The 23,976-nt window shown below is 39.5% G+C and overlaps 1 protein-coding gene across 2 annotated transcripts in view; it reads left to right on the forward strand.

Moving 5' to 3' along the window:
- Positions 1–23,976, forward strand: part of LOC121962630 (DNA-binding protein SATB2-like) — a 43,153-nt gene extending 19,177 nt beyond the window's left edge. Inside the window, exons 6-13 of one of the 2 annotated variants that reach the window (XR_006107147.2) lie at positions 3,859–3,961; positions 6,922–6,972; positions 7,455–7,975; positions 8,070–8,282; positions 9,974–10,123; positions 11,642–11,833; positions 14,700–15,483; positions 23,835–23,976. Coding sequence is in view for 1 of the 2 variants with exons in the window: in XM_042512847.2 (XP_042368781.2) it covers positions 3,859–3,961; positions 6,922–6,972; positions 7,455–7,975; positions 8,070–8,282; positions 9,974–10,123; positions 11,642–11,833; positions 14,700–15,332 (1,863 nt within the window). In the remaining variant the exon portion in view is untranslated. Of the gene's footprint in view, positions 1–3,858; positions 3,962–6,921; positions 6,973–7,454; positions 7,976–8,069; positions 8,283–9,973; positions 10,124–11,641; positions 11,834–14,699; positions 21,672–23,834 lie in introns of those variants that run through there. The other variant, XM_042512847.2, reaches the window with a different exon arrangement.

Genomic DNA, 23,976 nt, shown 5'->3' on the forward strand with positions numbered 1-23,976 from the left:
GAAAATTTGGTGTTACAGTTGTAGTAGGCAACTGCTTTTACATTTGTTGGAAATTCATTATGTTTGTGGGATTATTACATTAAAAGCTGCAGATTTCTATTACGTTCGTGGTTTATTACATTTTGGGGCTGTTGCTACATTTGCGGTTGTTATAGAGATGTTTTCAGGTTTGTTTGTTTTATACATGTATGGATTTGGGGTATAATGTATATGCCCACTAGTAAGCAGTCTATTGTTTAGCAAACAAAGAAGAAATCAGTAATCAGTTTCAACCCGGCGACAAACCAACACAAAGCACTACATCCATGAAACAAATGTGAAGCACTGTGGAATGTAAATGGATGGAACAATGACGAGATGAGAAACGATATGTGTTTTGAAGGGGAATTAAGTTTCCTGTGCTCAGCTAGAAGATCACTTGTGGCAGCACTTTGGTGAAATGTACACCCAAATTTCCAGACAGGATGTTTGGTCGATCCATCAGCGTACTGGTTGCCCCTCTTCGCGTAGGTTTTCAAAGATGTTTATGTGTGCATCTTCACAGAAGCAAAATTCCAGCTTTAGTCTCATCAGCATTTAAAAGGCACTTTTAAAATTAAACCAGGACAAGTCTGAAAACTTACTTCACACATGACGAGAAAACTACAGCTGCTAAATCACTATTAGGTCTATTATGCTCATTTTCTGTGTATTTTGGGTTTGTGCAACGAGTATGTTTACATGCTTTAATGTTCAAAAATACCTCATTGTCCTTGCACTGTCGGTGTTAAATCACCTGTCTGAAACGTTCTATTTTAGCACCTGTCTCTTTAAAAAGCCGGAAAAGCCCAATCTGCTCTGATTTGTCAGCATTTCCAGGTCTTCTGCATCTCAGCGTATTTCACTTTTTTTTCCCCAAGCATGTTTTGTCGAGTCCCTGCCTGCTTTTCTGTCATTAGCTAGCACTCGTAATGTCGATGTGTCAAGGGTTAGTACTCGTCAGTGAGTATGTGAAGACTCTGACTTTGAGAAAAAGGCAACGCCAGCATCTCTGCATCGTCATTGCAACTGGAAAATGAGTGTAAAGGGCACTGCACACCAAGTCTGTATTTTTTGTTGTTTTTTGTTATTGTTAAAAAAAAAGGCGACCTCGCGTTGTGTCAAGGTTGTGTCAGGTTTACACACCGACTCCAAAACTTTTATCTGTAAGTAAAATGTACGGAAAATGTTAGATTTTATTTAATTTAATTTTGCATCCGTCAAAAGCCTCAAGAGAGTTGTTTGACCAAGAAGCAGTGAAGAAAATATTGTATAACTTGCGGGATGCATACATCCAGGGTCCCCACGGTCATGAAATTCCTGGGAAAGTTATGAAATTAGGAAACCTGTTTTCCAGGCCTGGAAATGGTTTGGAATTTACAGAATGTTTTGGAGAAAAATTGAATAAACATTTTAGCTATTTAATGACGTTTATAAAATTCTCAAACCATGTCTAACCTAATGCAAAATATGTTGCATTTAAAATCTAGTGCTTGGTTTTCTTCTCCCAAAAAGAAGTTGTTGATATTTTGTGAAGCACAGATATGTACTGGTCTGGTGTATTGGCATACGCAGCTAGTTAGCAGCAGTGATATCTAACTTGCAAATAAAGATAGCAACTGCTAGCAGTTTAATTATTCTCAAATGCCTGGAAGGAGTGTGTTTATAAGTCTACCTTTTTTAAATGACTTGAAGTCATGAATTCAGGGTAAAGTATTATGGAAAAGTTATGGAAATTCATTTGTAAAAATGTGTGGGAACCCAGTACATCTTCAACAAGAGAGGAACAGGGTGCATGGTGTCATTTCATAGCTCAGATGTGTAATTGTGTAATTTAAACAGGTCAGAAAGCTTTATTCAGGTGAATTGATGATGGTGATGACTGAGAGGGCGATGTCATAGAGGACGAAGACTGCACAGAATGAGAGAGCGACAGTGTGGAGACAGGGAGGGTGGACAGCTCAGCCTCTTCAGGTACCTGCGGTGCCAAACGCCAGAGACTGGCGACAGCAGGGAGGTACCTCCAGTGTAACGCTGTGCAATTATTTTCATTACATGACAGAGAAAAAAAAATGCAAAGAAAAGATTCAGACTTAGTGTGCAAATGCCTTAACGGAGAATACATGCACTTTTTACCAAGAAAATTCACCAATAATTTTTTCTTAAAAGAAATCTTGACCACCGGAATTGTTGCCACAGAAATTTAATTCAAAATCAGGGAGAAATTAACAACATCAGCATTTAAGATTACATGTTTCTTGATGTTAGCAAGTAGCTACATGTATGGGTTACTTTTACATACATTTTCCTAATTTTTTAAAACTTAAGCCACATTTAATATAACATCTTATGTTACAACAACATATATATGACAGTAAAAGGGATCCCTTTAAAATTGATTTTGTTGACTGCTTAGTTCAGATTCCTTCTTCAGTCATTAATTCACGGTCCACACAAAAGATAAAATACAATAATTCCAATTTTACTTTACAAAATGTAAACAACACATTTACTTAGAACAGAAAGAACTAAAACATGTTGCAAGAATAAACAGAAGCAGCACTTCAAAATACAAGCCCTGTGCTGAAAATTCACTGAACTTTACACATTCACAAGTCATTTGAGGTCTACCGTGAATGGACTTGCGACCCACTTTTGGACCACAGCCCACCTGTTGGGAACCACTGGCTTAGTTTAGTGGAATAAAGGAAATTAAGGGGATATTAGTTTAAAATCATTTTCTGATTCTGTTTCTGTCACACATCTCTCTCTCTCTCTCTCTCTCTCTTTCCCTGCCTCCCACACACACACACACACAGATAGCCGAGATGCTGCTAAGCATTTTCTCTAAACACATGTGGTTTCATCATCAGTACACCACACACTTAGTGCACTGTGTAATCTCTGTCTCCCTCTCTCTAACACACACTCACTCACACACACACACACACACACACACACAAGTATTGATACCGTCCCATGGGAAAGGATGCAAACACGCACACCTCAATTATCCTGCTCACACACACCCTGCAGTCATTAGACTTGAGAGTGTGTCATTTCAACTTGTGATTTATACACAGGACTTAGTCATGATGTAATTAGTGATTAGGGGAAGTGTGTGGGTGGTGTGTGTTTGCAGCCTGACTCATGTGAGTTTTAATCCTTAGGGTTTCCCATGTTGGGCTCTCACTTCTTATGTAGAGTCTCCTGCTCTGTGCAAGTGGCCGCAGTGCGTGCTGGGAAAAGAAGGGTGCATGAAGAGTTTAATAAATCAGCACCGAGTTGGTCAGCTGCTGAGATTTCTCTTTTTCTGTAACAAAACTCATCACCCAGTCTCGAGGCTCTGCCACTCCCAAAAATACACACAGGCTTCCCATGAACTCACTCTTGAACAATTTCAAAGAGGAGTTTTAAACATTTCCAATCAATCAATCAATCAATCAGTCAAATTTTAATTATATAGCACCTTTCAAACAAATCAAAAACAATTTAAAGTGCTTTACAGTTTGATTGAAGACTCAAAAACAGACTTACACAGACAATTACAGACTTTGACAGAATGATTCAAAGAGTAGTATCTTTCAGTTCAAAAAATATGTTTAAGGAGAAAATTATTAGATTTAATAAAATAAATTAATACAATTCTTTGGTTGACCAGAAAGGACAGCATTGGTGCATTAGTCTCTCCGTGTTGCTCAGAGAGAAAAATGGCCTGACTTTGGATTATCAATAATAGACTGATGAGAAATTTAACAGAATTGTATTTCAGCGGCAGCATTGTGTTTATTTTTGTCTAAGTAATTGTATTCTTGTTGTTTCTGTCTTTGTCTCTGTCAGAGTATGATCTCAGCGATAGTGAACAGTTCTTACTACATCAATGTCTCCACCTCTAAATGCCAGGAGTTTGGACGCTGGTACAAGAGGTACAAACGTATCAAAGGTAATTCTCACACCTCAAGCTCATCTTTTTTTAAACTCTGAGTCCTAAAGCAGCTGAGTGTTCATGAGGAGAAAAACGAGTTCTGTTGTATTTCTGAACAAGTGGATTTTCTGCGAGTGAAACAGATTTTGTGGCACAAAATAAATCTTTCCCTTTGAGCCCAAACTGCCCTGGAGCAAGTCATTAGGTGGTCATGTGCCAGCCAACAAATATACAAGACTTGCATGGTCATGGTATAATTTGGGAAATCAGACTCCTTAAAGGGATGGTTCAGATTTTTTAAGCCTTTAAAACCAGGGCAAATTGGTTTGATCTCTTTCAAAATCATGGGGACAAGGCAACGAACAACTTCACAAGACATGGCCCAAAAATTTGCAAGAAATTAGTGAAACAAGTTAAAATGAATTCCTATAAAATAATTAGAAAAAGACAAAACAAAATGACCTAAAAAACACTTACAATAAAATCTTAAAAATCAATGCATTTATATTATATATATTATAGACCAGCAGCTCCTGTGTTCAGCGAGGTAAGATTACTGTTTGTAATGTCTGTTGTCAGTGGAGTCTGATGGAGTCTGACAAGTATTCAAATATAGTGAACACTTGAACTCATTCAGATTTTTCTTATGTGGCTAAAACACGTTTTGCTGCTGTCCCCATCCATGGCACTACATTGCGGTCCTCCTGCCTTTTCGAAACGGGGGATCTGCCAACTGACATATACTGTATGTCATACACCCACTATGGATAAGAATATCCGAACTAAATCAAATCTTAAAATGACATGAAGTGAAAATATTAATACATTGGTGACCACAGATGAACAATAATTTGTGAAATTCAAACACAAGCTTACACATATGAAAATCTCTGTGTTCTCTATTGTGATCGGGCTACTGTGGCGTGTGTAAACACAATTTTTCACAGAAATCGGGTTCCTCGGGTTGTCCCAGGTGTTACTTCGCTTTGGTGGCAGCTTTATGTTGTACAGCAACTCCTCTGTGAAGTGTCGATCTATCGGTGAGCTGATGCAGTTCACTGCGACATGTTTCCTTGTTAAATTCTCCCACATTGTTAAAAAGTTTTACAGTTTAAGTGACCAACTCTCCTCCACCTCAACCATCAACTGTTCAGCTGTTTATACTTTATTTGCCTCATGTTGCTTTGAAAACTCATAAAGGTGGAGACTGTCAGAGCTCTTTTTGAAGCTGACACTCACTGCTAATCACAACTCAACTTAATATGACTCACCTGCCTGGCTTCCTTTGTTTTTGTGATGTAGTTTCTTTAAATGTGATGCTTTTTAATGAAGTTTCTCCATTCTTCTGTCCGCCCCCTGTACGTGTGTGTCAGCCTGTATGTGTCTAATCTGCTGCATGAGACGTCTGTCACTGACAGCTCTCAGTAGGAAGGAACTGTCACACATGGTTTGCATTAATGTCACCCTTAATACACATGACAAAACTAAATGCTCTTAACTCCTAATGGAAAACAGCAGCAACCCCTCAACACACACGCACACGCCACCAAAGCCCAGAAATAAGAGCTCTTACACACACACACACACACACACACACACACACACACACACTGAGAAGGTAAAAATCTGAAGCCCTGCCAAACCTCACTCCAACTTTTATTCCCCTAATAACCCAAAATGTGACTCTGAACCAAACCCAGCAGAGGCATAATAAGAAGCAGATTTATGTGGAGACGAGCAGAGAGGCCGTTAAAATCCAGGAGAGCAGAAAAGTTCAGTGCAGTGATAAAGAGGGAACATTCTTCATTTATTTGATTTTTTGTGGAGACAGTAAGTGAAAATAGGACTTCAGTGTCCTCAACCAGAGACTCTGTGGTTATGAGATCATCCTTTAAACCACAAGACCAACCTGTGCTGTAGAAAAAAAACATCTTAGAAAGGTTTTCTACACATATTTTGTGATGCTGTTTTTTTAACTCAAACCATGTTCTTTTGATAATAGCCCTCTTAAACCACTAATAATAATCATGATAATAATAATCTTTATTTAAATAGCACTTTTCAAGCTTAAGCACAAAGTGCTTCCCAGATAAAAAGGTTTACAGAATGAAATAAAATGTCAGAAACCAATGTAGCTCCTCCCCAGCCCCCTTATGACATAATCAAAATTTAAAACATTAAGAATGTTAAAACACAAATTAAAGAATAACTGATAATAATAACTAATAAAAATGATTTCATAAATATGTAAGTAAAATGTGGATAAGATAATTAAGTAGAAAACCCTCACATCATGATACTCTACTGTCCATTTTCACAGAAATTTGTCTTGCTTCCACAAGCTTTCAACAGTCAACAGAATAGCATAAAAACAATAAAAAAACACATTTACAATTAAGACATCATACATTCAAAGAAACCCTTATCCACACACAGTGTATGTGTGGGAGAAAAATATACGAACAATTAACAAAACAAGATTGTCTCAAGCAAGCGTGCAGGTCGCCAGCTGAGCAGCGTCAATTTTATGCAGGTGGTGTTTCTTCTCCACCACTGCCTCAGTCAATTAGTGTGTCAGAAAAAGCTGTGAAAACAGTCTAAATATAGCGTACACTTAAACTGATAATGAATTTTTATGGGTGGCTAAAATCAGTTTGCTTGATCAGCTTCCGTACTAGGAGATCTGGTTCAAAGCAGCACAGTACTTAAAATAAGCACAACAAAAGATAGGTCAGACCACCGTGTTTAACTGTATATATTTAAACATTGCATTTAAGACTGAAAATGACAACAAAAACAAGCAGTTTTGATCATTTTACATATGTCCGTTAATAAAATCAATTGCCACTTGTCTACCTGGAAGCTCGACATCACAGCGTTAGTGATGGAAAAAATGTTGTGTTGGTTATTTCGCTTTAAAATAAACTGGTAGATCTGTGTAACTAAATTAACTTGATGCTCTGATATTTTGTCCTCAGGTGAATACATTGAGAAGATGTGGTCAGCACAGGACAAATCAGATATTAAAGGTATGTTATTTTTTATTAGTGACTTTCCTATGACATAATGTGGTGGCCAAATGGGCCTCAGACTGCAGCACAATTAAAAGGTCCAATCTGCACACAGACTGAGGATTAATACTAAAGGGACAGTTCACCCCAAAATCAAAAATGCATATTTTGCCTCCTACCTGCTATTTATCAGTCTAAATTGCTTTGGTGTGAGTTGCAGAGTGTTGGAGATATCGGCCATAGAGATCTCATCTTTCCAATATAATTGAATTAGCTTCCATTCAGCTCGTGGTGCTCGAAGAGATAAAAGAATCCTTTCGAAAAACTCAACATCAAGATTTCCTTCTAGAAATACACCTACAGTAATTTGGGGTGAACTGTCCCTTTAAAGTCAGATTTAGTTTGATGTGCAGGTTAAGGTTTAGGAGTAGGAAAAAGGTCTGATGAATGAACAATATTCTGAAGTATATTAACACCAAACTGCGTGTGTGTTGAAACAGTGGAGAGAGATTTGGACCTGAGCGTCCTCAGCCAGCGCCCTCCTTCTCTCTTACCCTCCCCCACGCTTGGCGGCCCCGGAGCTCTATCCATCAAGAGCGGCCTCGGGGACACTCAGACCTCCACCCAGCCACACTGTCTGCCTCACCCCACCAGCCAGCACCACCCCAACGCACCACTGCGTCCCCAGGGTCCACCTCTCCTGGGCCACAGCGGGCTCCTGTCCCCACAACTCTCCCCTCAGCTCGTCCGTCAGCAGCTCGCCATGGCCCACCTCATCAACCAGCAGCTCGCCGTGAGCCGCCTGCTCGCTCACCAGCACCCACAGGGAGTCAACCAGCAGTTCCTCCACCACCCGCCCATCTCTCGGACCTGCAAGGGCTCTGGGGCCGCTGCTGAGCCCGGCCTCAACTGCTCAGGGGCCGAAGTCTCCTCCAGCATCTACCAGCAAGTCAGGAACGAGCTGAAGAGGGCCAGCATTTCTCAGGCGGTGTTCGCCCGCGTAGCTTTTAACCGAACACAGGTAAACTAGTACAAAATAACCCTACTGTTTACCAGAGATAATACAAAAACCTCAATGCTCACCCTTCTATGTGTGTGTGCGTGTTTGGCTGCAGGGTCTGCTGTCAGAGATCCTCCGTAAGGAGGAGGATCCTCGCTCGGCGTCACAGTCGCTGCTGGTTAACCTGAAGGCCATGCAGAACTTCCTCAACCTGCCAGAGGGCGAGCGAGACCGCATCTACCAGGAGGAGAGAGAGAGGTGCACGAACTCCAACCACAACCTCTCCACCAACCACATCGCCAACAGCAACACACACAGACACCCACAGGTACACACTCACAGCATCGCACAAATATGAGGACTAACCCCAGATCTGCACATGGATAGAGAGAGAAACAGACTAGATTGTTACACACATTTGCACAACAGAAAATGTTTAACTAAGAGCATCATCATCTAGATTTCATGATAAAATTGTACACATATTAAGAACTATGCAGCTAGATAAGGTCTTTTAAGGCTTTACAACTTGAACGTATATAATGTATATGTATACAATTTAACTTATACAGGGGGACCTAACAAGAACACTAGTAAGACCAGATTTCTAGCTGGTTTTCTAGTACTGTATGCATGTGATGTCATGCGGGCCAAACTTTTAGATGTTTGTCCTGCTGACAGTTTATGGCGGAAATGTGAAGTTCAGTGTCACGGTCAGGCTTTTCTTAACTTGGCTGCAGGTCGCAAAGCATCCACTTGGTTTTTTCACATTAAACAGTTTATGACAATATATAAGCATGGAGAGTGACAAATAAAATGTATTGCGAATACAGAATCATAGTTTCTTAAAATAATTTTCCACTCTTTTTTAAATGACATTTAACAACCCAGTCACCAGGAAAAAATGTTTCAAAGTGTTACAAGCATTTCGTTTTCACATTATAATGTAGTGAATATGTTGAAACTTTACATTTCAGCTATGCTGTGGTTAACTCGGTTTGGGCCCAAAAACCATTTGGTTCTGGTTAGAAAAAGCTCATGGTTTCACTTAAAATACCCTGTTTGGGGGGCAGGAAAATAAGCAATGTCTCTATAAAAAACAACAGCTTTTTGTGGCACTATCCCCGCCGACAGGTCGCTACAAAACACTCACGATAGGATGGTAAATGGACCTGCTCTTGTAAAGTCTTTCAGCCACTCAAAGTATACATACAAGGTGACAGTTTGAAACATTTACACGAACTCACGCACCGATGGCACAGGGAACAATGTGGGGCTCCGAATCTTGCCTCAAGGATACTACGACATGCGGACTGGAGGCGGAGGGCATTGAACCACAGACCTTCTGATTCCTGAACAAACCTTGGAGGCTAAAAGCTGGTGGAAACAAAGCGATGACTCTCTAAAACACAACTGGTTTTGCTGTTTGTTTGTCTTGAAAAGTGGTCTGCAGCTTGGCAGGCATCTTGGCTTTGTTACACACCATCCACTATCCTCCTCCGCCACCTGATGACAGCTCATATATTACATCACGTTAGATTTTACAATGTCATGCGTATGAAATGCGCGTATGTAGATAAAACATGTTCATTGTTTGCAGAAGTGTTTAGTGCCAACGTTTTCTTCTGGTGACTGGGCTACATTTCATGTGTTGTAAGTGTTATATTTACTATAATGTTACAGTTCATGTTGGCCGTAGATTTAATACAAAGTTTAGTTTAGTTTATTTGTTTCACATAATACAAAGCACAATGGGAATAAAACATATAAAAAGTACGTGAGGGTGTGGTAGAAACCTATACTGGCTTATATGCAAACCATACCCAGAAAACATATATATAGTTAAATACCAAATACCAAACCTCTCTCAAATATAAATCTGAATTAAATACAATTGTGATAAATGAAGAGAGAAAATGTCCACTTAAACAAATGTGGAATAAATTATACCTTTTTACATTCGTGTAACCCTGTATATATAAAATCCTCATTTTCATTGTTGTCTCCTGCTCTTTGCAGACAAAGTGCATGTCTGCTGCAGAGCTGCCGCTGAAGCTGGACTCGCTGGTGAACATTTCGTCAGGGATCTATGATGAGATCCAGCAGGAGATGAAGAGGGCGAAGGTCTCCCAGGCTCTGTTCGCCAAGGTGGCTGCCAATAAAAGTCAGGTCTGTCCCAAACAAACAACCATTGTTAAATGCTGAAAGATGCATTCCTTGAATTTATCCTACCACCCTTGAATAGGCGGCTTTAAAACTTAAAATTAAGTCCCATTTTTTAACAGTTGAGGGCCTCATCAACATGCTGAATAACGTTTGTATGAATGACATAAAACTTTCTGTAAAACATCCGCGTACACATGTACACAGTTGATGATGTTTGAAGGAGTTGATGAGGGCCTAAGATGCAGGTGTGTGAGTGTGTGTGTGGGCATGTGGGGGGATCTGATTACCCGCTGTGGCATACCATCATGTCTCCATCCTCAGATAAACAATGCGGGTGATGGGAGGCGAGATCAAAGTCTGCTGAAGGGAGGGGGGGGGGCAAAGGGAGGGGGCCGATGGTTTTAAACTTCATACAACAATTTATAACCAACACAGCCAGAAAGGGTTTAAGAGTACATGTGTATTAATGTATGAGAGACACAGAGAGATAATGCCATAAAGTCTGAGATAAAGCCGTAAATGGACTAAAATTGAGCGAGGGATGAGGAGGGGACACAGCAGAGAAGGTGGAACAGAAGGATGCAAGACGGAGGAAAAGATAGACAAGATGACGGAGGGATGATCACATTATTACCATTAATTTCCAGGCTGAAGGCACCGCATAAACAACAGCTGGTGGCAGATCCTGGGTCAGCCTAGCAGAGATAATCCAATCTTCACTCACACACAGACACACACACACACACACACACACACACACACAGATACACACACGTACGTACACACTCACTGCTCCCCTCAGTTTTTTTTTCTTCTGCCTTTTTTCTTTCTCCTCTCAGGGAACAACTGCTGTTACATTTTAACACAGTAAATAGTTTATTTATTTTAGGATTTAAATGAAACAATTTATACTCCAAAAATAGTTTTTGGAGTGTCGCCAGGGAAAGTGAAAGCCAATCCCAGCTTTTTTGCTTGGTGTTTCACTTTGCTATATTTGCATTTTTTTAGTGCCGTGTGCAGTTTTCATAGCTTCCTCTTGGACACGTGCTGTCTACAGTCTGGCACCTGGTCGCTACCTTTTTGTAAAGTCTGGATCTCACCTGTTCGCTGTGCCCAGGAACATCCCAAACAGCAAAATTAGAAGAGAATAAGAAAACACAGGCAGAGGGCCGAGTCTCTGCCGATAAATACACGGCCACATACTGAGAGTGGATCATAAGTGATGATTGAGAAGTATTGCGATAGTTCGGTCCAACTAGCAACACTTTGCTGATTTTAAAACACTGTCAGCAAAGAGAGAGACCAGCAGTGACGGAAACCACAGCCACACACAGGCTGGCAGTCTGCTCCAAACATACACAGAACAAACAGATGATCACATGCATCAAGTTCAAATACTCTCTGCTTACAGGACAAAAATAAACAAACAGAATCTGCCACAAAAGCTTTCTAAAAGAAAACTCTTTTATATAATCTTCTATCCACGATATAGTCTTCTAATTTTGCCTAAATCTGGTGCAGGGCTGGCTGTGTGAGCTGCTCAGGTGGAAGGAGAGCCCGAGCCCCGAGAACCGCACGCTATGGGAGAACCTGTGCACCATCAGGAGGTTCTTGGCGTTATCGCAGGCCGACAGAGATCAGGTCTACGAGGAGGAGTCGAGGCAGCAGCACAGCGACAGGCACCACACAGTCCTGCACGTCCCAGAACAGCAGGTACAGGTTTTTTTTTAATATATCTGTGATTACTCTGAAGATTAAAACTGTTGAAAATCTCACTGAAGAAAAACGAAATCTGTGTGAAAATCAGATTTTTAAAAATACACACCCATGCTCAACCACATCGCAGCCATGTGCAAGAACAAGACACAAATCAAAGTGTTTTACGTGTGAGAAAATGTGAACATCGGGCTGTTTAAAAAAGTTCCCTCTCTCTCTGTCTGCGATTCCACCACCTGCTCCTCTCAGCAGCCCTCCTCTTTGTCATATTTGCGTCTCATAAGTCATTGAAAATAGAAGTGGTAAATGACCAGCCCACACACTTCCTGCTAAACACTCCTCCATCCCACCCTCTCCCCAAAACCCAAAATGCTCTCCCGTCTGGCCCTAACCTCAATATTATTCAGAACATTCCCTGTAATTATTGAAGCAGAGAAAAAGGAATTGCCATTATCTTTATTTAGGTCCTTTAATTTTGATGGACCACAGATTTATGGTGCTGGATTCCTGTGTTTGGGTGTGCTGGCCGCCCCGCCCTCTTAATAAGCTCGAGTAGTGTGGTTGTTTGTGTGATGGATTTGGGAGCTCAGCGTGCATGTTGGCGGGCGATGGAGGCTGGTCAGTCGCACTTCCGCTTGTACTACATTTTCTTTAATGACTCTGCAGAGAGAGGCAGAGCTGTTCACTTATTACTGAGGTCAGTACGGTAATTAACTCGCCATGAAGCTGTGATGCTGGATAAAACTGTAATATCTCACTTTTAACTGTTATGTTGAGCCCTTTAAGTGTGTTGAATCTGCAGAAATGGATGTGCTGGTGTTCACGCAGTGTCGGCTCAAGCCTTTGTCTCAGTCTGGGTTCATTTTTTTTTTATGGTCACAAAACAGCACCTCCCTGACATAAACACAGCGTTAATTTTCCACAATGATGCAGACAAATAAGTTGGTAGAATTAAGGAGAGTGTTGCTCTTAAAAAAAGTCCTTTAGACTGTTTCACAGTTTTTCGGTGATGATAGAGTGCTCCAGAGATGACGTTTTTCTGTAGGCCGAAGAGGAAGTTAGCTTGGCTGTGGTTCCCTCATGGGAAAGCCTTACACCGTTTGTTCAGCAAGATAATGTTCACCACTTTTAAAATTTTAGAAGCTTAAATGCAATCGCCAGAAGTTATAAGCTTTTGCTAGTTTCATACTAAACAGTGACAAACTGAGTGCAAGCAATTCAGAAAAAAATGCCGCGTCTTAAGCATGAAAAGTTTTACTTAATAGTAGTAAAAGGCAAGGCAAGTTCACATCACAGAGGAAAAGCAAGAGAAAAAATCTAATGATAGAAGTGTGAAAGTGTGCACTTGAACGTAGGTCACACACAGACTTGCACACTTAATCTGATGCATTTTATTGTTTGTTATTTGTTGACAAAATGTAAAGACACATTTGCTCCCTTGCTTCTCTGCGCTGAAGTTACCTCCCTTGCTGTCCTCATCCTCTATCAAATCATCCTTTTTGTCATTGTTACCCACCCAAATTTTAAAATCTCACCTATTGAAGTAGGCTGTCTGATTTATAAAAAGACACTGTGTGCCCTGTTCCTTTTTCTTCTTGTGAATGTAAGCATCCCGCAGGTTACACCACATTTTTTTCACTGCTTTTCGGTCAAATAACTCTCTAAAGGCTTTTGACAAAAGTGAAAAAACACAGAAAATCAAATATTTTCAGAAAACTTTAATGATGGACTTGGTGTCCAAAGGTCTTAACTGGCATAAAAATACACACACACACACACAAATGTCCCCAAAGAACACCTCAACACCCCCTTTTAAAAATGATTGCCTTCAGTGCATTCTGAACGCTCCCCTTAAGAAATTCTAAGTTGGTGCCACAAGTACAAAATACTGAAGTTTTTAGACTCATTTGAGGTCCCTGTGGTGGCCCGAAGTGATCATTTAGTTTGTTTTGCATCAAGTCAGCCATGCCACATGCATTTTGAAACATCACTATGAATGTCTGACAAACAAAACAGTTACCAAGGAGATGGGAGGCGACTTTGTGTTTTATAAAGTTTACAAAAAAAGCTAAAGACACCAAGAAGTGGGCAGTTTATCAGAACTGTGGTACTTCTGAGAAACGCAGCACTTAAATACCACCAGTGTTTCACAGAGTCTGGGCTCCACATAGATCTCTATCAACGTATGCTGATTGAGACAGTTAGATTTGAAAGCTCAAGAAAAGCAAATAAGTGGACCTTGAGTTCAGAATTCAGTTGTTTTTGGCAATAAAAGTCAAGAATAAACATTAATTATTTGTTAATAATCTGTAAAATGCCATAAATAACATCTTTAGACGAGGACTGCCAGTGTTAATGTGTTTTAAAGCTACAACAGTGATACTGGTATTGTATGAAACAAGAAGATCTAAAAGAAATCCAGCGGTATCAACCATGTCGTGCCACTCAGGAAGGAGCCGCATTACACTCCAAAGTTAAATTTTGGCAATGGAAAAATGGTATGGTTAATAGACAGGGGTCCCTTGACCTCTGACCTCAAGATATCTGAATGAAAATGGCTCCAGGTATCCACGAGTCTTCCCTTTACAGACATGCCCACTTTATGCTAGTCCCATGCAATTTTTTGCTGCCATTTGATTCCTCAAATTTGGTCAGTCAGATCTGGTGAGAGCTATTCGCCTTGTCAGTATGGACCTCAGAACTGTTTTGTAATGCGATTATTTGCGATTAACTATTGAAAGTCTAACATTAATCAGGTTTCGAAAAATGAATTGTTCATGAATGAATTGGACCTACTTTGGTCGTAGAAAATCATTAAAAAAAAAAAAAAGTTCATTATTCTTTAATTTTCTTTTGTTAACAGGCGCTCCACAGACCACCTTTGCCACCTCTGACCACTCCATCTCCAATTCATGAAGACCCTCAGCCCATCCCATTGCTGGTCCTGCATGGCTCGGAAGACGCACCTCAGCATGGTATGAGTCCCGGCCTCGGAGGCGGAGGACCAAAGAAGGCCCGCTCCAGGACAAGGATCTCTCTTGAGGCTCTGGGAATCCTGCAGAGCTTCATCGGCGATGTGGGGCTCTACCCCGACCAGGAGGCCATCCACACCCTGTCAGCCCAGCTGGATCTGCCCAAACACACCATCGTCAAGTTCTTCCAGAACCAGCGCTACAACGTCAAGCACCACAACCAGGTCAGAGAGCCAGTACCCGGGGAGGACGACCGGGAGAGCTTGAGTCCCAGCGAGGGGGTCGTCTGCGGGGCAGAGAGTCGAGGAGAGGAGGGGCTGTCTGCGTCTGAGGAGAGCGAGGACGGGAGAGGATCAGTGGAGACGTTCAGAACAGAGGGAGGAGACAGAGGAGAAGAAAGAGAGGTGGAAATGGAGACGGAGAAGGAAGAAGGGGATGATGGGAAAGCCTCAGGACCAGCGACTTCCTCCCTGTCCCCCTACAGCAGCCTGGACAGCCCCCACTCTGCAGAGCAGCAGAGATAACAGCAGAGAAAAACACTCGATGGAGGCAAAGGACAGCATCAAACTGTGACGTCCACACAGAAAACCTGTGAATAAGCACCCTTTGATCACCTGTACCAGAGCTGATCATCAGAGCTCGTTCAAATCTGAGGAACTGTGGAAACATATTTAAGTAAGTTTGACTGAAAAGGGTTTCAAAGGTACTTCCACTACCTACAGATACTTCCAGTATTCTTGGTTTGATGCTGCCTGTAAAAAAAATACACAAAAAAACATACATCCTCCTAAATTTTGTTTTTTTCTGGTGAGGATGGGACCACATTTCAGTTGGCTTTAAACAACAAATTCCTCGAGTTGGGTTTTTTAATACCTCTGTCAGCTTTTGAAAATTTGACCATCATCGCTTTTCTTTTGCTGCATTCACAAACCTTTCACAAGTATGTAAACCTCTGAACCCTTAGAGAATCGGTTCGATTTCTTTCAAAAACATTAGAAAAAAGGAAATGAGCAACCTGGAAAAATGTATAGATTTAGAAAATTATTTTCAAAAAAGCTAGAGAGATAATTATATTATACATATAATTATATTTATAATTACCAGAATGAAATATTTTAAATAGTTTTACAGAATTGTTATAATTTTTAGGCACCTTTTTTCATGTCATTTGCTTTTTTCTCATTTTTATTTATTTTTTTTTGTTCTTTTCACTAATTTCATGAAGCTCATGCTAATTTCTGGGTCATTTTTTTCTTACATTGCTCATCACCTTCTTCCCATGTTTTTGAAAGAAATCAGTGGCTGTAGTTCTCAAACTACACCTGCAGCACAATCCACTTATCTTACAGTTTAGTTTTTCTTACCTTAGTACTAATGCTGCCTTTCCACTGCATGTTTGGCTCGACTGCTACCACGTCTTTTTCTCTGTTTTGTTTCCACTGCAGATAGTACCAGCTCAGCGCAGGTGAGGTTCTCAGCTGATTGCCAAAGCAACACTGTTGTAGTAAGTAGTGTAAGTAGCGTAAGGCTCAGGTTTGCAAGCTGCCATATTTCAAATATTTTGGTCACCGTTGAAGGTAGTTTGCTATTAAAAAATGGCAAGTTTGTACGGGGTGTCGCGTTACACCAGTGACGATTCTCTCTAGCCAATCACTGGTCTGCAGTGTTTTAATTCCCCCGTCTAGTATTGGCTCGAGTTCAGCATAACCGTGCCGTACCATGTAGTAGAAATGCAGCATAAGTACACAACTTCCTCCAAAATCTTTGTGTAAATGCATGGAAGCTGTGTATTCAGCTGTAAAGTATTTTGGCAAAGTGAAACTTAATATGTACGCAGGTAGAGAAGTGGATTGCGCTTCACTAGTGGTTACTAAGTTTTGAATTTTCAGCCACTTTAAGCCAACAAGAGGTTTATGTTTATTTACGTAGGTTTTTGTTTATTATATTTTCAGGTTAGGTTTTTGATACTCCAAAGAGTTTTCCTCTTAAAGTATGGAGAGGGAGGTTTGTTGATGTCAAGTTTATAATGAGAACAACAGTTTTTTAAATTGGTCCAGCATTGAGAGCGAGCGTTTAAGCTATAATGCATCCACTTGGGACATGTGTACTGTCAATTTACGTCCACTAAAAGTGCTTTATTTTTGCCACTAACAGGCTCAGATTATTATTATAAGTGTCTGCCGGCTGCAGCGCTCTCGCTCAGCACTGGACCAATTTTGTAAATTGTTTTCTCCATTTTTCACTTGGACATAAAATCATAGAAAAATAGGATCCATGTTGAAAAATACAAGAGTTACCCTTAAAGCTGGCAGTTTAGTTTACATATAATTAAATCTGGCATGTTCTCAACCAACAAAACAAAGAAATTATGAGTTTGTGACCAGAAACCAGAAATAAGTGAGGCATGATGTGACCACTTTTAGGCGTCTTTTTGTTGTTGCTTTATGTAGGATCATTTGACCTCCACTGTGACTCACAGGCTCTATAGCTGCTGTAAAATGACCAAATCTGGAATTGCCTACTTTTACCTCTTTGAAATTTAAAAAAAAAATACATTTTTTAACTTTGGGCAGATTGGTTTAATTTTTTTTGAAAACATGGGGAAAAGGCATCGAGCAACCTGCTAAGAAATATCTTTCAAATTGCAACAAATTAGCAGATTCAGATTTTTTGGGAAATGTCCATTCAACTTTATTTATGATTATGTATTTAAAATCATGTTACAGGATTATCGTTTTTTCGTAAGCACTTTTTCAGGTCATTTCCTTGGCCAATCTCTAAATTTTCTCAAATTTTCAGGTATTGTTTTGGTTTTTAATTTTACTCTTTTCTCATGGTTTTGTATTTTTTGACTCATTATGTGCTATTTTGGGATAATTTCTTCTTAAGTTGCTCATTGTTTTTTTTACACCTTTTGAAAGAAATCAAGCCAATTTGCTCCGGTTAGAAAGAGTTATCATGCAAAGTTAAAAACGATTTGGAGTTTACGATTAACCTTACAAGCTAACCTCGCTGAAGCTTTGAGTAAAATCATCCCAAACAAGTTATTTTTGTGGTCAGATATTAGAAATAAATACAAATAAATAAATAACACTTTGAGAAGCTGCAGTTAGAGAACTTTTATCTGAGCAGAGGTGGAATCACGGGGCTTGCATCGGTTTAGGGTGAGACGTAATTTGGGGACCAAGATATCGGGCAGTATACCTCGTGTGATGGGCATTTATCTGTGAGGCATGCAGGGCAATAACACATTTTACATTCTATAATTTCTTTTTAAATATATAAATATACTTTAGGAGGTCTCTTCATAAACTGAGCGCTATGTGAAACTTTGACAGTAAATCAGCTCCACATTTCCATCTCATTGATATTTATTACTACCTTTATATTTACCAAAATCTGAGTATTATTGCTGTAATTATGGTTTTGCTCTTATTTTCTTTGATATGGCTACAAATGTCTTTGTAAATGTGACAAAAAAAAGAGGACGAGCAAATATGAAGAACTCTGTTACACAGTTTAAGTTTAAAAGTATTATTCTTTATTTCTAAAAATGATCCATCAAACAGTTTTCTCGTGGACATTTATGTACATTATGATGTAAATGTTGACAATCCACCTGCAAAACTCACCGTATGTGGGACGCAACCACTGTCACTGACACTGTTTTGTGGGATTCGCGCCACACAGGAACGGGGCATCACAACACATTATGAACATTTCAGTTTGGCAGTTATCCCTGTCCTGGAAGGAGCACGTTTCTGATTTGTTCTACTTTTACATTTTGCCGTTGTTCTTCGGTTCTGTTGTGGGCAGGACATGAAAATCTGATAAAACTTTTTTCAAAGTATTCTGTGTGAAAAGTTTTCCCCCGTTTGTCTTTTAAAAACCTCTGTTAGTGGGTCCCAGCGTGCACAGCTCTGTGTAACAGCCAGTGAGTTGTAATTATCATTTGCTTCTCGACGACGCAGACCATGTGTATGTACCAAACGCCCCATAATCTTAAGGAAAAAGTAACGTCATTTGTTATTAACGGTAGAATACGGTACAAATACACTCATTTTATGCACATATATTTAAAAAGAATCTGTCGAATTTTTCTTATTTTGCTATTTTCTTATTTAAATATTCTCATTTCTTATTTAATATATCTATTTTATTTTTTGTTTGTTTTTTCAACATACATACTTGATTTTCTTTTCTCTTCTGATTTTCAGTTTTAACGAAACATTACATCACAAAAACAAACACAACATTCCCTGACAAAAATTAACAAACAAAAAAAGAAGTAAAGAAAACAAAATGATGACATTAATAGAAACTTCATCTATATAGTTTATTTATATAGCACCTTTAAAACACTGCTACAGAGTGCTTTACAATAAAACCAAACACATTAAAACACAGGAAGAATAAAACAAATTAAAATGTTAATAACAATAAAAGAGTAATAAAAAAAATTATAAATAGATCATTTAAAAATATACAAATAAAATTAAAATTAAAAAGTAATCAAAATTGTGAAAAATATTTTTTAGAAAATGTATTTTAAAAAAGATGTGCATCAAACAGAAATAAAAAAAAAAGATGCCAAATGGCGTCATTTAAAAGTAGGCAGAGAGCTGTCGTTCCTCTCCTGATCCTTCGCCCTCACATACCATGACTCTAACCACAAACGTCATAAAAACAACAGCTGCTGAATGCAGATACAAAATGCACAGTCCACACCAACCGAACCACAGACGTATGAATGTAAAAACAGCATCTGTAAAATGTAAAACACAGTGCAGTTAAATGGGTGGGGGGGATACAGACTTATCTTTTTAAACCCCCTATATAACATGTATAGGGCACAGACTGTAAGAAATGGAGGGGGACATGTCCCCCATGTCAGGCTTCACAATAGTCACCCACTGTAGCTATGATCTATTTTAATATGCACCAAACGACAGTACATATTATTACGTACATATGACAGATTTACTGTGTTCACATTTCACTTCTTCTCTGGGAATCGTTAGAAACAGATTAATTTACGAGTCGTAGCTAACTCCCTGCAGCTTCATGTCGACTTTACTCTGCCAGGGCGTCTGATAACAATTTGAAACAATTTAGCAACTGCAACGCTAACAAATGTCTGTATTTCCATCTGTCAACCTCCGTTCCATCGAGTGTTTGGCTTGAAGTGAATGTTAGCGTGTGTGTGAGATGACTCAGGCTTTTCAGACCAGCTGAAGGACTGACTGCTCCCAGGGCTGCATTTGATTTCTGCTTTTTTCACAAGAGGTTAGACCATCACTTACCCTTAACTGCGGCTCGAACCTTTCCATTAGCTAGTTGTAAACAGTTTTTCCAGATTAGTTACTTAGTTACGAGGTAAAAATGAACTAATTTAATCAAACAGGATGTAATTCTACCCTTCAACCTTCATTTCACTTCCAAATTAGTTTGACTAACCTGTCGGATTTGTTTACAAAATGCATGATTTTGGTTTTAGTGATTAGTTTAGATCTCAGTATGATCACTGATAGAAATATAAAAATAAATAAATAAATAAATAAATAAAAATAAAGTCATAATAAACCAGAGCCACATTTTGGCATTGTATGTTTCTGCCAACTAATGATATGTTACATTTTTACATTATTATTTTATGTGTGTAGTGAATATGTTGAAACTTTGTTCAATGTGAATGTTTCAACAACAACATGGTTTATGGGTGGTTTGGTTTAGGCACAAAAACCACTTAGTTATGATTAGGAAAAGATCATGTTTTGGCTTAAAATAACCAGTTTTGGTGGCTTGACAACTGCTGAAAGCAAAGCAATGTCCCGGTAAAAAAACAACCACTTTTCATGGCCCTAACCCCAGTGGAAATGCAGCAATCCTTGGTTTCATGGCCAAAAAGCTGCTGAAAATGCAGTAGAGTCCTAATAGGAATGGCATGGCGCAATCCCCGGTGTAAATGCAAAGATGAGTAAAAAATACCACATTTAGTGGCTAAAACACTGCTGAAAGAGGCAGCATGTCTGTTTTAAAAACGGTTGCAGATGGGTTGCTAAAAAACATTGCATTTAGACGCTAAAAAGTCACTGTAAACTCAACAATGTCTCTTTATAAAACAATTGCTTTTCATGGCACTATCCTCGGTGGAAATGCAGACAGGTCGCCAATAAGCACCCACGCTCGTCGGTGAAAAGCCACTTTAAACGCAGTGATCGAACAGCGGTCTGCAGCTTCCACCATTCCCTCCACCTCCTGATGATAAAGACATCCCATAAACCTGTATTTAAAACTACACTTTACAAACATTTACATGATACGTAGAAAGCATAAAAACCTAACATATCTGTGGTCTGCAGAAACTTGCAGTGCCAACATTTCCTTGTGGCGACTGAGCCGTAAATTCAGACTATGTCTGAGTTTGATGAAGACGATTAGCATACATTTAGTTTCTGCTGCACATGTGATAAAAATGGATGCTTTTCATGCCACCAGAGTGCGGGCTACAAAACAAGATGCAGGTGTTGACCTGACGTGCTGCAGGTAGCGTCGCCTCGAAAACTCTCGTCCATTTGTGTACTAAACATTTTTCATACTTGCTGAACTGAGAGGAGTTTTGCCCAATAACAAAAGCAGAGAGTTTTTGTTTCCTGTTCCACTTTACGTTAGATGATTTTCAGCCTATCTCGGGTGGAAACCAGGATGAGAAAAAGTCAACTTTGTTGAGGAAAGTCATGAAAAAGTCATTTAATTTTACATGAGGATGCCGGTAGGAATGCTGATGCAGACTCTTTATCTTCCGATGTTAACCTGCATGAATCCTGTGTCATTAAAAAGTAGCGTTGTTTGAAAAAATCACAGCTAAAGTATAAAATGTCCTTTTTTCGTGTGTTCATCATAGTTAACTCACATCTAATATTACAACTGCATCAGTGAGTGTTGGTACGGTCCACTGGAGTTCTGCTCACACAGCTGGCTATTAGAGCCGTATGGCAGGCTGATACAGGGCCATTAGAGGTGTGTGTATGTGTGTGTGCGTGTGTGTGTGTGTGTGTGTGTGTTGTGGGACAGGGACGCAGGTGCTCAGTGCGCTGATATTACCCAGGATGCTCAGGGTGGGAGTGTAGGGGTTATGGGGGGATGGAGGCTCTCTGTGGAGCTCGCAAACACACCTGTGATCCCCTGCTATCACACACATACACACACTCACACACACACAGAGTACCTCCAGCCCCTGCGCTGCAGCACGTTAATACACACTCTGATAAACAGGCTAATACTCGCAGCGGCAGCACTTTACACACCATTGAACACAACACACAGTGATCACTGAAGCCAGCACGTGGTACTGTGTGTGATGTTTTGGAGGGGTGTGTGTGTGTGTGTGTGTGTGTGTGTGTGTGTGTATGCATTGCAATGCCATGCATGCATTACAACCTCATTAGGGAAAGTTTTGTGTGTGCAACAGAAAGGGCAAACGTAAGCATTTCAGTATCAAAAAGATAAGAAAAAAGAGAGGAAATTTAATCTTTGGTTTTTTTACTGTCTGGGTTTTATTTTTGTAGTTTTGGCCAACATTTTAGTCACTTGCTTCATCGCTAATATCTGGGGATGCAAACCACACAAGCCATCTGATCTGTGTTTAAGAATTTAGCCCGTGTTTTCTAAACCACTGATTTAGAAGTGACAACAAAGAGGGAGTTTTAAAGTTGTCTAAAGTTATGACTCTTACTGTTTAAAGCATTTGATGAGTTTTACAACTACAACTTCTTGAATTCTTGACCTCATGACTTCTTGTTTCAGCTTTGACCTACTGGTTTTAAAATGCAGTGAAAATTAGAATAAACATACATGCATACCATGCATGGAGGTAAAACTGAACCGGTCTACCGAGCATAGGCCCAGGGACAGAAAATGACCCCAAAGAGAAGCAAACAAATTGCAAAGAGACTAAAAATAACTTTAAAAAAAGGGGCAAAACAAAATTACCTCAAAGCGACACAGATTTACTTAAAAAACGACAAAACAACAACAAAGAGACACAGCATCACCAAAAAGACACTAAATAACCTAAAAAGACACAAATGTACCTAAAAGAGACACAAAACATCAACAAAAGGACACAAAACAAACAAATAGATACTTAACCGCAAAGAGACACAAATGTACCTCAAGAGATACAAAACAGCAAAAAAAGGACACAAAATGACCAAAAAGACACTAAATTAACTCAAAAAGAGACATATAACAACAACAGCAAAGACACATTTAAAAAAACAACTAAAATATCAAAATAAATATGCATTATGATCACAAAGATATGTAAAACAACAACATAATCCACTCCTGATACTATGAAGTGCTTTACTGGCGGCTGAACTCAGGCAACTACAGAACCCGTCTGGTTTTCTGATTGCTTGACTTCACTGTTTCACATGAAAGTAGTGATTAGAGTGTAACTGATTGAAACAAAGGCCAAACCCATGAAATACTCAACTCAACATTTAGCTGTTATTAAAACTAATGAAAAAACACGCAACTTTAGGTCCATGACACACAGACGCACACACACACACACAGATGGTGAAAACACCCCTAAAACACCCAAAGATGAAACGAGTCGGAAAACAACCACATCACATCTCCTTCAAAAACAAACATTTAATTATGGCGGCTCTGGTGTATTAGTGGCCAACTGGCAGGTTTTGATGTGCGCCTCTACATTGAGCCAGTAACATTTTTACACCCACAAAAAGACATTTCAAAGCAAATCCGTTTAAGAGGAAAATGAAAAAACAATTAAAGACTAATAGGGCTTCTTAAGTCTGGAATCTGATAATTTAGTGTTCCATTTATTTCAAGCCATAAAAAGCTATATTTGCCATTGATATAAAAAATAAAAACCTTGACTGGGAGTAAATGTGAAGCTGTTTTAGAGTGTTTACTCGGGAAAATTATTTTTGAACAGTTCAATAATGCATGCAGTTTGTTTTTCATTCTTAATATCTCTTTGAAATCGATAGGTGGAGTTCCACAGGTCAGCACCTTGGGCCCCCTGTTTATGACCTGCGGAGGAACCTTGTTTCAGCACATTGTGACCATAGATGAGGCTAAAAATGTTCAGTATCAATGCAGGAACCAGTGTAATACTCCTACAGAGCAGAA

The sequence above is a fragment of the Plectropomus leopardus genome, chromosome 24 (genome assembly GCF_026936395.1).
Source record: "Plectropomus leopardus strain MGB_pleo_1.0 chromosome 24, ASM2693639v1, whole genome shotgun sequence".
Taxonomy (NCBI): domain Eukaryota; kingdom Metazoa; phylum Chordata; class Actinopteri; order Perciformes; family Serranidae; genus Plectropomus; species Plectropomus leopardus.